General features: G+C 29.0%; 1 protein-coding gene across 2 annotated transcripts; it reads left to right on the forward strand.

The window, feature by feature from the left end:
- Positions 1-2871: 2871 nt before the first annotated feature.
- LOC130808006 (receptor-like protein 52) lies at positions 2872-6377 on the forward strand. Of its 2 annotated transcripts, none has more exons than XM_057673439.1 (2): positions 2872-3518; positions 4766-6377. In XM_057673439.1, the coding sequence occupies exons 1-2, from the start codon at positions 2918-2920 to the stop codon at positions 5998-6000; spliced, it is 1836 nt and encodes a 611-aa protein (XP_057529422.1). In that variant the 5' UTR covers positions 2872-2917; the 3' UTR covers positions 6001-6377. The 2 variants fall into 2 exon arrangements, with proteins under 2 accessions (XP_057529422.1, XP_057529421.1); XM_057673438.1 differs by having other exon boundaries at positions 2872-4118; positions 4766-6376.
- The last annotated feature ends 11803 nt before the right edge of the window (positions 6378-18180 follow it).

Raw genomic sequence — 18180 nt, forward strand, 5'->3', positions numbered from 1 at the left:
CTATAAGTAAAGAATACGATGTTGAATTTCATTAGCTTTGTTCAACATATTTTCATCATTTCTATCACATTTTTATAGTACATAGGAGAATATAATTAAGAGAAAAACTACTTCTTCTAGTAAGTACTTATAATTATTACGAATAAATGTCTGCACCAAAAAGCTTATTAATTTTTTTTCATTACATAATAAATATAACATAAAGCATATTTAAAATAATAAATAATGTAAATATGACTTTTATAGAAATAACATACCTTGATATTTTGTTGAATACTTATATGATATTTTTGTTAGAAGAAATTAAATTGTTTAGGGTAGGGAGAAGAAATTTTTGAGAGAGTGAGGTATGTTTGGTTGTAGAATTTTAGGGTAATAGAGGGAAAAGGGTGGAAAAGGACGGCGATTGGGAAATTGTAAATATAAAATTCCAACTACCCACCGACTGATTACCGACCAACCCTCCTCCTCCTCCAAATATTCCGACTAAATATCGACTATATTGGGCAGTCGGAAATTTCTGATTATCTTTTCAGTCGGTGATTAGTCGGATTTTCCTACAATTTTAGGCTAGTGAATTTAGTCGGAATGTCCGACTGACTATAGTTAGTCGGTAAGTTAGACGGAAATTTTCGACTGTTTCTGATTAGTTGGTGATTTAGTCGAAATTTCACCGTGTTTTTGTAGTGGTTCAAATCTTATCTATCATTCCTTTCTAATGGAATATTTAGCATTTGTTTTGAAGAAGGTATGTGTTATAACTACATCTAATCTTGTAATTGAAACAACTCTCGTGTGAAAAGATATAATAAAGTATATAACATATCCTAAATATACAATCTGAAGCTTAGTGTTTAGACTATTTCCTTCACAAATGAAGGAAATTGATAATGTCAAAATTTTCTTCGTTCTCCGACCAGCTTAGTTCATACCCACACAATTAATTTCCTTAAATAATTATATATTTCTGTTGTCTCTCTGAATTAATAACATATGACTTAAAAAACACACAAATTTTTAAATTATATAATGCTTTCTCATAAGATGGAGAGAGTATCTCTCCATAAGCGTAAGCGTAACGAAGGTTTCAGAGGGGCATGGGTCCATTTGACTGATACAGGTCAAAGTCTTGTCTATAAAGACAAAGTTGTACCTTGAGGCCTTAATAGCTCATGCTCCATTAATTAAAGTCATGGTTGACTTGGCTTTTTAGTAGACTTGTACTACTAAATATCTACTTCCTCGGTTCTGAAATACTTACTACATTACGGTTTTTGATACTATTAATCGTTCAAGCTTATTTTATCTATTGTAATTAATGTGTAAGAAGAAATATAGTCAAGTGAGATCTTGTTTGAATCGTCTAATCGCATACTTTCATAATATTAACTTTTTATAATTTTTAGATTTGCATATTTCAATATATAAATGATCGAGATAAGACACTGAATCGCGTAAAAGTTATATATATATAATATGTTATAAGAAAAATTATTACTTTTAGAAATAAATGGAAAGGAACGGAGAAAATATGTAGCTTCAATTGTTTTGAGTAAGTGTACTATATTATCTAGCTTAATAGTAATGCGATTAATTATTGTATTAATTGATGAGAATAAAAATAAAACTAATATATTTGAATATATTAAATTATTTAACTGATTGTCTTATTCTAATAAAATTAAATTTTCTACTACAAAATTATTTTCATTCATTATCACTTGAGGGATTCGAATTATATGTTAGTGCAAAATAAAATTTATGTATCTTGCCAAAAAAATCTTTGGGGAGGATTCTTAGAGTACAAATATACTCTTTTATCCATTTAATTTTGCTATAATACGAAAATAAAAATGGAAGGTTTTTATGTATTTTGTAGCAAAATAAAAGAGGCGGAAGGAGCATTTTTATTATATGATCAAAATCTATTTTTCATTAATGTTCATTAACAGTGAATAATACATGAAAATAGATTTATCAAACGTCTCCCAATTATGACTTCGTTCTTTAATCGTCATTTTCAGTTTTTTTAAAGAGATCATCATTCCCACTTAATCAAACTTAATTCTTGATATTTATTTTTTTTACCAAGAACTTATTAGATTCATCTTAAATTCATATTATTTAATAAAAATAATTAAAGTTTGATAAAATTAAGTTTAAATCAGTAAAAATCAGCTTATGTCGTAAAAATAAGTTGTTATAAGTTAAAATTTTATTTTGAGTTAAAAAAAGTTTTAATTCAATCAAAATTAGTAATTTTGAATAAGAAAAAGAATACGAAATCAATAAGAATAAATTTCATTGATAAGTAAAAATCAGTATAATATAATAAATTTTGATTAAAAACAATTAAGTTCAATTCAATCTAAATAATACATTTTGATTAAAAACACCATATGACCTTGACATATAATTCAATTTACTTTTAAAATATATGAAATTATTTGCTATAATTGAATACAATAGATACATATTTAAGGATACATTAAAGTAGTATCCTAAGTTGCTTTCAAAAAGAACACATAGCATTGTGTAGGAAAATTTAGATGGTAAAATAGTGAATTGATTTATTTAGAGAGGAAGATAAGTGAATATGTAAAATGACTATTCTTATTCATTGCTCAAAATTAATTACATCAATGGATATTTATAGTGATGGGTTTAGTTACAAGTTTACTAAAAATATCTTAAATATTTTTATTTTTTAATTACTTTTTCTGGAAACTTCTATTATATTATCTTAGATACTTTTAATTTTTTAATTCTTTAATTTAGATATTTTTTATATTTAATTAAAATCTTACATTTTTCAAGATTATTTTAACACATTATAAATAGTCTTTCATTTTCCTCCCATCATGTATCTCAATTCTAGTATTCTACCCATCAAAGTAAAAGAAACAAAAATAACAAAATGCGAATTCTTGTTTTCTTCTTGTTTATTCACTGTCTGAATATTAGCTTCATCAATGGCGGAATATTATCAGAACAAGAAGCATTATTAGCTATTAAATCTGCCATTAAAGATGATCCTTTTAAAAGACTATCATCTTGGAAAAACACTACTCACCATTGCAATTGGTCGTTCGTCACTTGTTCTTCGTCTTCTCACTCTCCCACTGTCATTTCCCTAGACTTCTCCTACTTAGCTCTCAATGGTACTCTCTCTCCTCAAATCGGTTTTCTTACAAACCTGCAAAACCTATCTCTCTATTGGAACGATTTTTATGGGCATGTCCCGTCTTCTCTTTCTCTCCTTACAAAACTCCAACATCTCGACCTTAGCTATAACAGCTTTAGTGGTCCACTCCCTTTATTTGTTAATATGTCGGAGCTTCGGTGCCTTTCCCTTCCTCGGAACGACTTTTCTGGTACAATATTGCCAGAGTTTAGTGAACTTCAAAAGCTTCAAGTTTTGGATCTTTCTAGCAACAATCTTTCGGGAGTACTTCCTTATGAATTAGGATTCTTAAAGTGGTTGAAAACTTTAGATTTATCATATAATCAATTACATGGTGAGATACCAAATTCTTTTTCTCTTCTTACAAATTTGATTCATTTGGATTTATCAAATAATCAATTACATGGTGAGATACCAAATTCTTTTTCTCTTCTTACAAATTTGATTCATTTGGATTTATTCCATAATCAATTACATGGTGAGATACCAAATTCTTTTTCTCTTCTTAAAAATTTGATTTTTTTGGATTTATCAATTAATCAATTACATGGTGAGATACCAAATTCTTTTTCTCTTCTTATAAACTTGACGAACTTAATTCTTTGTCAAAACAACTTACAAGGTTTCATACCAGAGTTTATTGGAGATTTATCTAAGTTAGAAAGACTTCAAATTTGCGGAAATAATTTTACAGGAAGTATTCCACATAAGTGGGAGACGAATGGAAAATTGAATTACCTAGATGTTTCTTCAAATAAGCTTAGTGGTCCAATCCCTGAGAGTTTAGGGAGTTGTAAGTTACTTTTTTTTCTAGATTTGTCACATAATCAACTCACGGGTCAGTTACCTGTCAACATTGGAAAGCTTACGAGTCTTAGTTATTTGTCGGTTGCCAACAATAACTTGATTGGAAAAATCACACCACAGATTACAGGTACACTAATCTTTAGCAATGTCTATCTAAATTGCATCTTCCAAAATAGTTCGCCATTGCATACATTGAGACTTCCAACTGTTAAATAATTATTTTCTTTTTTGAATTCGCTTGTCACTAATAATAATATATTTCTTGTATTATTAAGATTTTTCATATTTGCTTTTTTTTTTTATAACATTGATTAATGTAACCAATAAAAATATATGAAACAAGTTCTATCAAATTATCTTTAATGTATTTCTTTGATTTTTGATATTTATATATTGTATACATTAATAAAGATTATAAAAAGAAAATATCTCAATTATCTCACATCTAATATGCCAAGATTGGAAGCATCACAGCACAGTTTACTGAGTGGAATTATCCTAACGTGATTACGAGTACACTAAGTTTATAGTTATCGTTTTATTTTTTAAAACAAGATATTCCATAAAGTTGAGTGGAATTATCCTAACGTGATTACATGTACTCTAAACTAATTTCTAACTTTTTAAGAAGTCATGTGGTCAAATTTATTTTTTTTTCTTTTCAAAAAAGATTAAATTTCTTGGTAGAATATTCTTTTACTATAATGTATTTATACATTATTTTATAAAGCTACAACTTTCTCTAAATTATTTCATATTTGTCATGCATTCCAGGATACAATGTCACGAATTTTAAAAACTATTCTATCTGCAACTTGGTTGATATTCAAATCCTTGATTTATCTTATAACAAGTTTAATGGAGAAGTTCCTCATTGCTTGGGCAATAATAGTACTCAATTAGTTGTATTGAATCTCCAATCAAATAATTTCAAGGGCATCATTCCATCAGCATTTTCTACTTGTGATTTATTAGAATATGTAGATTTCACTGACAATCAGTTAGAAGGATCTATACCAAGGTCTTTATCTAAATGTCAAAACTTGAAAGTCCTAAATTTGAGGAACAACAAATTCAAAGATGTATTCCCCTATTGGTTAGGTAGCCTTCCGTCTTTAGAGGTTCTCAGCCTACCCTTTAATAAATTTCATGAAGATATAAGCAACAATTTATCAAAGATTGCAACATCTCCTTTTTCAAATCTACAAATTCTCGACCTTTCAAACAATAATTTCTGTGGTAAGTTGCCATTCATGTACATCAAACAATTTCGTTCCATGATGGACATGTCTACTACTATAGGAAGTCCAAGGTACTTAGAAGATGAATTTGGTAATTATAATATATATATGTACTCCATCAAGATGATAATAAAGGGGAAGCAACTGGAATATAAGAAGATAATTACTTCTATGTCAACATTTGATATGTCTAATAATCACTTTGAAGGAGAGATTCCACATTCTATAGGGATGTTGCGAGCACTTCGAAATCTTAATCTCTCGCATAACCTCCTTACAGGAAACATCCCTCCATCCATCGGGAACTTATCATTGTTGGATGGTTTAGACCTATCATCAAATAGGCTTATCGGTGAAATCCCTCAAGAACTTGTTAGTTTAACATTTCTCGAGGTTTTTAATGTTTCATATAATCAACTGGAAGGGCCTATACCCCATGGTAACAATTTTGATACCTTCTTATCTGATTCGTACCAGGGAAATCTTGAATTGTGTGGAGCACCATTACTTGAATGCAGAAACAATAATGTTGTGCAATCTTTGAACAATGATAATGTGGAAGAAAAAACAAAATTATCGATGTGGGAAGTTGTAGTGATTGGATTTGTAAGTGGTACAATAGTTGGTTTGGCTTGGGGGTACTACATATTGTCAGTAGGGAAGCCTTTTTGGCTTTTTAAATTGTTGAACAAGATGGAATGGGCTTTACTTGATTTTCATGACCACCATTTCAGTAGAAGAAGTAGAACAAGAAGAATAAAGAACTAAAAGTGATCATCTATCTGAGAAAGTTTTCATTTGTAGCAAGAAGTAGAGTATGATGGAATGGGCCCTTTTGGGCTTTACTTGAATTTGTAGCATTTCCTTTTTCTTTTCACTGTACTTTATTCATAATTATATTTTGTGATAATAGCATTGTTTTTCCATAAAAAAATTATAAATGTGTTCCAAATGGGTGAATGTGATAATCTATCTAAGAAAGAAACATTTCATTTCATGAGATGTCTATAAAGCATAAAATGTCATGTTTTCCACTGCATTGTTAAGTTAGTTGATTTCGTTTTTCCAAGTTTGATCATTAAATTAATTTTCAGCTTTTACTATATTTACAATAACACAACCCCGACCGTGGGTGTAAGCGAGGAGTGTTGCCGCCTAGGGCTCAATCTTGAAAAGGGCCAATAACTTAAGTCACCATTAAATTTAATCGTCATTTTCAAGTTGGGAAAAGAAAATAAAATGTTAGATTATTATTTTCCTACTTTTCTCTCAGTCTCTCTTAATCTTTCCTTTTTTCAATTAATCGTAAATTAATTCTAATAAAATGATTAAAAATTTTTCAAAACATCACAATTTTCAACTGTTAAAAGTAATTGTAGTCTTTACCCAGAAATGGTCACACAGTGCCATGGATAAATAACAGACTTTTTTCTGTTCTTCAGAGTTTGCCAATTTATTTCTCGTTTCACTATTCATCTACAAATTTTAATAATCCAAATTCAAGAAAAAGATTAAGAGAAAGAATTTGTGCCTTTATTTTCTTGTTGATTAAGAGAAAGAATTTCTTCACTCTTCTTTACTTGTACCATTTGTTTTTTCACACTTTTCAATATACAAATTCAATCGTTAATATCTCTATTTATGCTATTAAAAAATTGTGGAAACTAGAAATTAATAAACATTGAATCGAAACAATTCAAATAAGGTCTCATATATTTTAACTTATAAATTACTAAAAATATAAAAGTGAGTTTGCTTATAAAACACGGAATTGGCATGACTTATAAATTACTTATAATGTAAGATATTTTATTCATTCTAATTTTGGTGGGACATCTAAAAGAAATTGGCATGACTTTTATACGGAATTGATTTTAACTTATGAATTTGTTTAAACTATTTTTCTTTTTAATAAAGCTGAATTTGACAAACATTTAGATATTCCTTTTTTCTTGAATTCAACTTATGAATTTGTAATAATGAAGTTTATAAATTGTTGTAGTCTCTTTTTATTTTTGGAAGTATTTTTACGGTGTAGTCTCTTTTTAGTTATTGATGTTAAGTAGTGATAATTAGAATGAAATTTTGTATTAAGTTTTATAAAATGTGCTATTTTATTTTCAATTTTTGATTGCCAAGTCGTAATACCATCTTGTAAAAGTCATGGTCATGGTCATCAGCCTAGTGTCCCGCACAAAGTTACGGTCCGAGGGGAGAAGTAACGGACATATCATACCCATTCCCATCTTGTATAATCTATTTCAATTATAGAATATAATTTCATATATTTTAAAAGTGAATTGAATTATATGTTAAACTCATATCATGTTGAGTTCATCAAAATGTATTATTTGGATTGCATTGAAATTATTTTGTTATTTATAACTAATTTGTAGTGTTTAATACTAATAAATACTGATTTTTACCTAATTGAATTTATATTTACTAAAAACTCGTTTTAATCAAATTTTAATGATTTGCACTTATTTTATAAAAAACTGAATGTTATTGCTTGCATATTATTTTTCTCATTCAAAATTACTAATTTAATGTGAAGTACTAGTGAGTAAAAAAAATTTTATTGACTAAAACTGGATTTTTACCCATAACAATTACTAACTAATTTTTACACATTAAGCTAATTTTTTTCTATATAAACTAATAAATTTTATCAAACTTTAATTATAATTACTAAAAAATATAAATTTAAGATAAATCAAATAAGTTATTAATTAAAAAATCAAAATATCAAGAAGTTTGATAAAGTGGGAATGATTGTATAAGAACATATCATGATTGGGGGGGTTTGATAAATCTATTATAATGTTTTTTTGGTGGTAATAAAAATAAATAAAAATATATTCAAACCATATATAAAAGTTCGAAATTATGATCCTTTTATTTTGCTATACAATACATAAAAATCTCTCACTTTAATTTCGATTTTATCAATATAGCAAAATCAAAGAGACGGGATTTTATCAATGTAGCAAAATCAAAGAGACGGATGAGTACATATATCCTCAATATCCTCCCTTAAAAATTTTGATAAAACAAAAACATTTTTGTATTAGAGTAAGACTCTATTAATTAATTTTCAATATTCAATTATATAAAAAATTTATTATTTCTCATTAACTAATACAATAATCAATCGAGCTACTACTATCATACAATTAACTAAAAGTATTGAAAAATTCCATGTGGCACACTCACAGTAAAAATTTTCCACATGTAATAATTAAATTGGTTAATTGCTATATCTATTGAACTACATAAGGTAAAGTTAATTTTATTCTATTACATATTATTATATTTTATTATATTTTTACTATATTGATTGTTTATATGAATAAATTTATAAAACAAGACATTAAAAAAATAATATATTATGTTTTTTACATATCTTAACATAAAACATAAAAAATAAGAAATTAATTTTTTTGTATAAAGTATTCGTTAGACAGAGGTAAATTGTGGGTCGTATTTTTAAATTAATATTTGTATACTTTTGATTATCTATTTTTTTTTGTGTTTTTTATAGTGTATTATAAAGTATTCTACGTCCTACGAAATTAATCTCAAGTATATATTTTGTACAAATCAAGAAAGGGGAGGAATAATGATAAAAAAAATACTCCCTTCATCCCACTTATCTAACATTATTTGCTATCTCACTCATTTTAAATCATTTCTGTTTTTGGACAATGGTCCATCACTTTTTTTTTATCTCATCCATACATGTTAAGTCTCATTTATTAATTTCTTTCACACAATTTATTTTTTCTTTAATTAATATAAAATATCCACATTCTTATAAAATAATCAATTTCTCTTTTGTCACTAATTTAAAGGGACGGAATAGTATACTTTCAAGGGAAGTGAAAAAAATATGACTATTATTAATTTGTTATAATTATATTGATTATAAAATTTTAACGTGTAAATTTCAACTTGATAAAGTAATATATAATCATATCATTGTTTAAAAACCATAATACTTCTATATCTTAATAATAATAATAACAATAGTGCATTATACGGATTTCTATATTAGTAGTAGATAATATACTTGCTCAAAATATTTGAAGGCTAAAGCTACATATTACTAGATATTTAGTACAAGTCTACTCAATATGGAGGAAAATATTTATGGAAACTAAAAGCTTAAGCTAAAATTGTGAACAAAATAGCTTAAGGTAGATTTAAACGAAATTGTGTATGAAAATGCTCAAATCTTTATTTCCTTCATTTGGGAACAAAATAGTTGTCTAGAAGATTAAGTTCATGATTGTATCTTTATAGATATGCTATAAATTTTATTATATTTTTTTGCACCAAAGCTATTTAGATTATAAGAGTAAATGTAGTAATAACACATATTATTTTCAAAACTATTGCTAATATTCTATAAGAAATAAAGGATAGATGAGATTTGAACACGTGACTTTATGTCTCATTGGTGTTGGCACCGAATATCATATAGAGTAACCAAATCAACAAAACTTTAATATATATATATATATATATATATATATATATATATATATATATATATATATATATATATATATATATATATATATATATATATATATATATATATATATATATATATATATATATATATATATATATATATTCTATAACATATTCACGTGTCAAGAAACTAACTCGATCAAAGAAATAAATTAGGATTTTAGCTTAGGTTTATGAATGTGTTGCCCACTAAGCCTGATTTGATCGCCCTGTTAAACAGGCAGATACGAATAATATTTATTAAAATTTTAAAATTATGACGTGTAAAATCCCAACATTAATATTAACTATGGAGTAGCAACATGAAAAATACTTGAGGATAAGCCCACCCATCCATTAGTTTTAATAGAAATATATTTTTAAAATTTAAGGTTGTGGATGTTCTCAAATAATATTTTAGACGCAGTTTAAATCATTTCGTCTTCGTTTGTCTTATATGCAACTCTATATAAATTAGTTGTCATATAATTCATAGCACACTAAACTAATAAGATAACATGTATTATTTGTTATATCCGTTGGAAGTTTTTTGTTTCTAGTAATTTGGGTCATGTTAGTTATGTTTATTTTAACTAACAACTTTTGCTCGAAAAACGTTAATTTACATTGAGAATTGTATACGATGTAGGCTTTTATATTTTAATCAAATAAATTTTAATTTAGCCAATAATGTGATTTTGTTTTGGTCGAAGTGCACTTGAAATGGTCTAGTTTTTATATTTTGGGTAGTCGTCCTTTTAAGGCCAAATTATTGGCTTAATATTTGATAAATCTTCTTAAACATTTCTTATGCCAATATGAAATAATATCTTTTCGTGACATGAAAAAACCTACCATTTATGGCTATTGTGCAAAATTTATCCCAAAAAAAACATTCACTTTTTTTAATATTGAACGAGAATGCTTCACGCTTGATCCCATTTTGTATTTGTAAATATAAAATAAAGAGGAAAAGGCTACTTTAATTTTATTTCAAATTGATAGTTTGATATAATATACAATTATATACTTCCTCAACACCATTTTAATTGTCCCATTTGCTTGGGCACGATTATTAAGGGTGGTGTGGAGTCCATTAAAAAGATGGTAGTTAAGTAAGTAGTGAAGGGTAGTTGGGTAAGTAAGGTATATGAGGGTATATTCGTAATTACATGTGTGAACTAAGGGTATTTAGGTAAAAAAAGAATTGACAAAAATAGAAATGTGACAACTAAAATGATTTTGTCAAATAAGAAAATGTGACAACTAAAATAATGTGGGGGGGAGTATTATATGATGTAAAGTAAAAACAAACAACTCATATACCGAGATTTTAAACATTATTAGCAGTATTATTCGGAAAAATAATAATAAAAAAAAGGAGCAGTTAGGCAGGAATACTACACGGATTAATCATCCTTTGATTTGTGATGAATTTTAATTGTAACATTATTAATAAATCATTTCTTAATGTTACATGAGTCCACCCAGAAGCTAACGCAATGTCATATTGATTTGAAATTATAATTGCAAATATAAGCATTACACAAGAAAACTTTTCCATGCTTGATAAAAATAAATAAATAAATAAATAAAATAAAATAAAATAACTAAAATGATTCGTTTGATAAAAATTTAAATGTTTTTTCTACGATATTTATGACTAGATTAGCAATATAATCGCTTATATTTATATCATTATATGGTGATAATGCAGATTTTTTTTACACCTGGATCCGGATCCGTGAATTTCATATGGATCCGGTGCCGACCCGAATCCGCTGGGTCCAAAAAATTAGGATCTAGATCCGTCAAAACAGATCCGGATCCAGGATCCATTGTGATCTCTACTCTCACCCATTTCATGCTTCACATCTCATTCCTGAAATCCTCCTCACTTTCTTACTTCATTTCATCCTTGTCTCTCGATCTCACTGGTTTGTCGCCCTGTCTTCCTTTATTGCTTCATTTCATCTTTGTCTCTCGATCTATTCTTGAACATTCATAAGGTTAGTTCATGTTTTTCATTGTTTGATGTTTGAGTTCGTTTATTCAGAAATTTGAGGGTTCTAATTTGGATTTTTGGTTGCTTGAATTTTGTTTGTCATTCTTGAACATTCATAAGTTTAGTTCATTTTTTTCATTGATTGATCTTTGAGTTCGTTTATTTAGAAATTTGAATTTTTGAATGTTGGTCGTTGATAATGATCTATATTACTACTTGTTTGGTTTAATTTGTTTTTTTATGACTGGGTCATTTATTTTGATTTCTCGAATTCTTATTGGCTTCTTCACATTTTAGGGTTCATCAAATTTTAGGGCTTTTCAAATGCAACCCTAAGTTTTAGTTTTGATGTTGATTTCATCTTGAGATAATAAATTAACTTGTATTTGTAGTTTATAGTTTTTATGGTTAATTACTAATATGTGATTTTTGGTACTCGATCAATTGGTATGAATTTTAGTAGTTAAGATTTTGTTGGTTCGTTCGTTTTTTGTTTGTTTGATTCGTCTTGATGAGGCTTCACTACGAAGTTATGAATTGCTCGAAAATGAGACCGATGGATTGCCATTGTTATTGATAGTAGAAGAATTGCTAGAAAGAGGATACTCTTGTGTAACATACTGATGCTCTTTTGTATGCTTTGTTCTTATTTCTCAATGGCTGGATAAAGTGCGTAAAAAGCCTCTGATTCAAAATGTGATAAAATGAAAGAGCGTAGGCATAGCTACATTTTTCTTATTGCTATGTGAACAATTCTACATAATGTTATATGTTATACCAACTTGTTTATCAATTGCTTGAGTTCGTCATTTCTAATGCATATTGTCTTGTTTGGCGTACGATCTTGTTTTTTAATGAAGAATTATTGTCTAACGGAATGTTTGAATCAAGATTTTTGAAGAGTATTTGCTTGAGATCACTTAATTTCTTGTTTTTGCATGAAACTTGAAATATGTAAAATATTACTCTCTCCTATTCACCTTAAGAGTCTCATTTGACTTTTCACGGATTTTAAGGAGAGTTAAAAATGGGACCCTAAGGTAGGAAAGAGAGTGGTATTATGGGTTTTTAATGTAAGGGAGGAAAATTAGTATGGGTAATAGAGGGTACACTTGAAAATAGGATAAAGCTACTAAGGGCATAAAAGTCAAAAACCCATAACCATAAAAGAAAATGGGATACATAAGCTGAATAGGAGGGAGTATTATGAAACTCAAAAGTATATCTTAACGACTCTACAACTAGCATGTAAAAAAAGTATATCAATCATCAATTGTTATAAGCATACGAAATTGTTTAAAATAACAATGTTCTTCAAAATATAAAAACTAAGTAATTTTTTTTAAATAATAAGTTTTTTACTATTAATATTATTTGTTCAAAGTATTATCAATATAATTAATAAAATTGTAAGTTGACCTAATGATTGAGGGTTTTTCTAAACCTATGACCCATTTATTTGAATTCATTTTGAATTGATTTTAGGTCGGGTCAAAACACTACAAGAAAACTTGTTTTTAGCAACAAGTTTTAGCAACGACTATATTTTTTTCGTTGCGAAAAATACAAATTGTTGCGAAATCCGTTGTTGTTGCTAAATAATCGTTGCCATAAAAAAAAGAGCGCGGGCTTTGAAATAATTAATATTTGTTTTTTGCAACGATACCAGTCGTTGCTATAAAGCATTATTAGGTAACGCAACAACACGAGTCGTTGCGAAAAATTATTTTATGTGTTGCAACAACAATGTCATTGCAAAAAAAAAAAAAAATTGAAAACCTAAAACACGGGAAATTGGAGAAAGAGAGAAAGCTTGCTTCAGAAAGCCAAGCCTCACGCGACGCGAAACAGCAAAATCGCCTCCTCCCTGCTTCAAGCCTCCTGCCTGCTTGCCTCGCCTCCGGCCTCCCCACGTCGACGTCGTACCTCCGGCGCTTCTGTCCCTGCCTCCCCAGTGCCACCGGCCACCGCCGTCACGCCGTACATTTAATCGTTTATGAACCCTAATTTTTGAATGTTGGTTTTGTCGATTGTTGTTTACTCGTTTTGATGCCGGTTTTGATAATTGATATTGATTCTCTATTTCTCTTGATCTTGATGTTCTGAATCAAATGTTGAAGATGAATGTTGGTTTTGATGCTGGTTTTGATTTTTGAATGTTGGTTTTGTCGAGTATGTCGACTGTGGTTTACTCGTTTTGATGCTGGTTTTGATAATTGATTTTGATTCTCTATTTCTCTTGATCTTGATGTTCTGAATCAAATGGTGAAGATGAATGTTGGTTTTGAATGCTGGTTTTCATCATTCGTTTTCTTTTTGATTTTATGGTGAAGATGAATCAAAATATGAATGCTGGCCTGGTTTTGATGCTTGAATGTTGATTTTGTCGACTGTCGTTTACTCGTTTTGATGCTGGTTTTGATAATTGATATTGATTCTCTATTTCTCTTGATCTTGATGTTCTGAATCAAATGGTGAAGATGAATGTTGGTTTTGAATGCTGGTTTTCATCATTCGTTTTCTTTTTGATTTTATGGTGAAGATGAATCAAAATATGAATGCTGGTTTTGATGCTTACGGCTTTGATGCTGGAAATATGAATCAAAAGCATTGATCACAAGTTAGTTTTCTTAAGCATTGATGAATCTAAATATGAATCATTATAATGCTTAAGTTAGTTTTCTTGCTTTTAATTTGCTATCTGTTGGAAATATGATCACAAGCATTGACAGTGTTGTGTGGGTCATCTGAATAAGCAATTCTTTGAAGTTATTAGATGTAAAATCAAACTTGTTTAATGTCTTAATTTGACAAATTTGGGATTCATACACTGTAAAGGCTCAGACTTTTAAGACCGCCATAGAAGCAGCCTGTATGCTTCTTAGGATAGATGATATAGTGAGTGGCATCAAGAAGAAGCAGCTCCAGGAGCACAAGCTCCGTCGCAACCATCGATTGAGTAGGCAGATGATGCTGATAATGAACAAATGATACCAGAGTGAAAGTATTAGAACAAGGAACTTAACAAATTGCCTATCACCCTGCTGCTGGGGTCATGTGACCGGCTTGTGTAGGGGCAAATCATTTTGGTACCATTTTTCGAAGGTCCCTCTTTTTGGTGGTTTGGTTTAATTTAATCCCTTGTTGCATCTGTTGAGGGTTTGGTTAAACTTTTCTTGAGTAACTTAGCCGGGAACAGAGTAGCCATTCTTTTTCTTGAATTTTTGACTTTGCAGGATGAAAACTGATAAAAAACCACCGCTTGCGACTTGCGAAATCTCCGATGAGGATTCGTGGGCGTCGATCAGTTCTAAAACCATCTAACACAAATACACCTTTTCGTACACCAGGTATTTTTCTAATCAACACTGTTAATGAGTTTGTTTTTTGTATTACATTTTTATTTCTGGGTTGATAATGCTGCTTATTTTTCCAATTAATTCACAAAAGCTTTTTTAATTTATAAATTTTATGAAAAATTTCCATTAGAAATCCTAAATAGCCTTATAATTCCTGTTGCTGTTTTTTAGCCTTATAATTTCTGGGTTCAATTATGTTCCTTTGATGAATTGGAATGAACTGAAAAAAATTGTAGATTTCTCGTTACGTAAGTTGTTTATGTCAAAATATCAACTCAACTATCGTATTTTGTTCGATTATCCGATTATCCGATTTCAAAAAAAATTTATTCAATTATCAGAACGACATGACGTTCGTATTTTGTACCCCAGCATTGAAACTATTTGATATGATTGCTTTGCTGTAGGTCTTCTCATTTGTTTTTGGAGACGGTGATCCAAATCAAGGAATTGAAGAGAAGAGGTGGAAGCTGGTAATGTTTGAGCATTGAAATTAGATTGTTCTTTTCAAATTGAAGCTGGTAATGTTTATTCAAGTTGATTTGTATGTTATATCATAAGGTAAGTACTATGCTGCATATAGTGGGATCCGTAATTCTATATTGGTGTATGTTTGTTGTTCTCTTCTTGAGTTTATTCAAAATAAGACGGAAAAGTATTAGAATACGAGGTAGCTAATTAAGTACGTTATTTCATGAGTTATGTACTATGCTTATGTGCTGCATATAGTGGGATCCATAATTCTGTATTGGTGTATGTTTGCTGTTCTCTTTTCGAGTTTGTCCAAAATAAGACTAAAAAAATAATAGAATATGAGGTAGCTAATAAGTTAAGACCATTTGAGCTCTCTTACAGGTCATTAGTTTCATGGGTTAGTTTGAAAGGCAGGGCTTCAACAAAGTACTTTACATGTTTATTGCTTGGAGAGTTTTGAATGGATGTTTTGCTTATTTTGCAGATTCAATACAAACGGAGGTGTCAGATTCAATTGAAGCAGATGAAATTGAAGCATCAACTATGGAGATTGAGAATGCAAAGTGCCTATCACTTGTAAATTTTTACATGAAAACTTGTATATGGTAGGAGAATTATTTTGGAAAATTGGTTATACGTTACATGTATATGAATTACGTGTATTTTTGACACACGATAATATTTGGGACGTGTGATATTTTGGGATACAAATTAATATATAATGATAATCGGTGATATTAGTTTAGTTGGTTATAAATTATTTATTATTTTAATTGTCTAGTTTATATATAGATTGTAGATTGTTTTAGAAGATAACAAAGTCGTTGCGAAAAATGTGTACATTTTTTGCAACGGTAATAATTGTTGCTAAAAACATTAATAACAAATTTACTTAATTGTTTTCCCTACAGTAAAGTCGTTGCAAAAGATTGACTATCATGTATTGCAACAACTTGAATTGTGTGAAAAACATATATTTAACAACGAAAACAGTTGTAGCTAAAAATGCAGAAAATTTGGCAACGAGCTTTTTTGTTGCTAAAAACGTTCGCAGGAATTGCAACGATACTTCTTTTGCAACAATAAATCTCGTTGCAAAAAACAGATACCTTTTGCAACCACCATAGTCGTTGCTAAAACCTTTAGCTACGGCTGTACCCGCAACAATGGAATTCGTTGCAAAAAACATTTTTAGCAACAAAATCAGGTTTTTAGCATTTGATATTACTTTTAATCATGTTTTCTTTAATTAATTCTTGTTTTGTTGCATTTGATATGTGTGAGTAGTTTCTTAATCTAGGGTTAGATGGAACCCTAGCCATGATGTTGATGATGAATTATTGAATCCTAATCCCTTTTTGTTATGCATAATCCTTGTTCATGCTTGGTTTCTTATGCTAGTTAACTCATGTTTTTCAATAGAAATTTTGGAAATTGTGGTTAACAATTCATTCAATCGCTAACGAAAGTTAGGGTTGACTGAATTGCCTTTTAGATCAAGGGCTTGATAATCTTCATGAAAATAGATAGATTTGATTGTTGGATCTTATAGAATGCTATGCTCAATGTCATTACTATACTTGATTCCATGAAAATAGGTTTGATAGTATGGTAGTGAAGCTAATAGTCTTTGAAAGGAGTTATTAGTATCTTTAATGGTGTATTCATCCTATTGAACTTGGTTATGATTGTAATAAGGGTAGTAGGATCTCATTGTCATCATATCATGCTAGTGGGAAAATTTATCCCTAGATGTTTTAATATCATTAATTTACTTTTCTAATTTAATTGCTTGTATTCTAGTCATTTAGTTAGTTTAGACATATATTCTCTGAAATTGTGTGTTACTAAGGATCAATTGGTAGCCAGAAAATAATCATTTACTACGTTGTTCCCTGTGGATTCGACCCTAACTGCCGCTGTACTAGTTGCATATTAGGATTTGTTTGATAGTACATAAACGACTTATCAATTTAGCATTTGTTTTGAAGAAGGTATGTGTTGTAACTACATTACTCTTGTAATTGAAACAACTCTTGTGTGAAAAGATATAATAAAGTATATCACATATCCTAAATATACAATCTAAAGCTTAGTTTTTAGACTGTTTCCTTCCCAAATGAAGGAAATTGATGATGTCAAAATTTTCTTCGTTCTCCAACCAACTTAGTTCATACCCACACAATTAAATTCCTTAAATAATTATATATTTTCGTTGTCTCTCTGAATTAATAACGTATGACTTAAAAAAACACTCACGGCTCGTTTGGTAGGTAGTAATAAACGATGGTAATGAGAATGAAAATCTAGTGTAATTTTAGTTGAAAAATCTCTTGGCTACCTTGATGACCATACTTGTCCAACTCCAATCATCTCATTTTCTTCATAAAATTTATTCCAATGCATTACCATTGGGAGAGATGGTATTAGGTGGTAATGGAAATTCGTAAACAAAAATTTTTTTTGTGATCAAAGTTTCATTACCATGGGAATGATATGAAACTTTTGATGAAATTTCACACTATAAATCATTCCCATTACCACAATTTAGTACCACTAACCAAACGGGTCGTCAAATCTTTAAATTATATA

This window comes from Amaranthus tricolor, chromosome 3, assembly GCF_026212465.1.
Source record: "Amaranthus tricolor cultivar Red isolate AtriRed21 chromosome 3, ASM2621246v1, whole genome shotgun sequence".
NCBI lineage: Eukaryota > Viridiplantae > Streptophyta > Magnoliopsida > Caryophyllales > Amaranthaceae > Amaranthus > Amaranthus tricolor.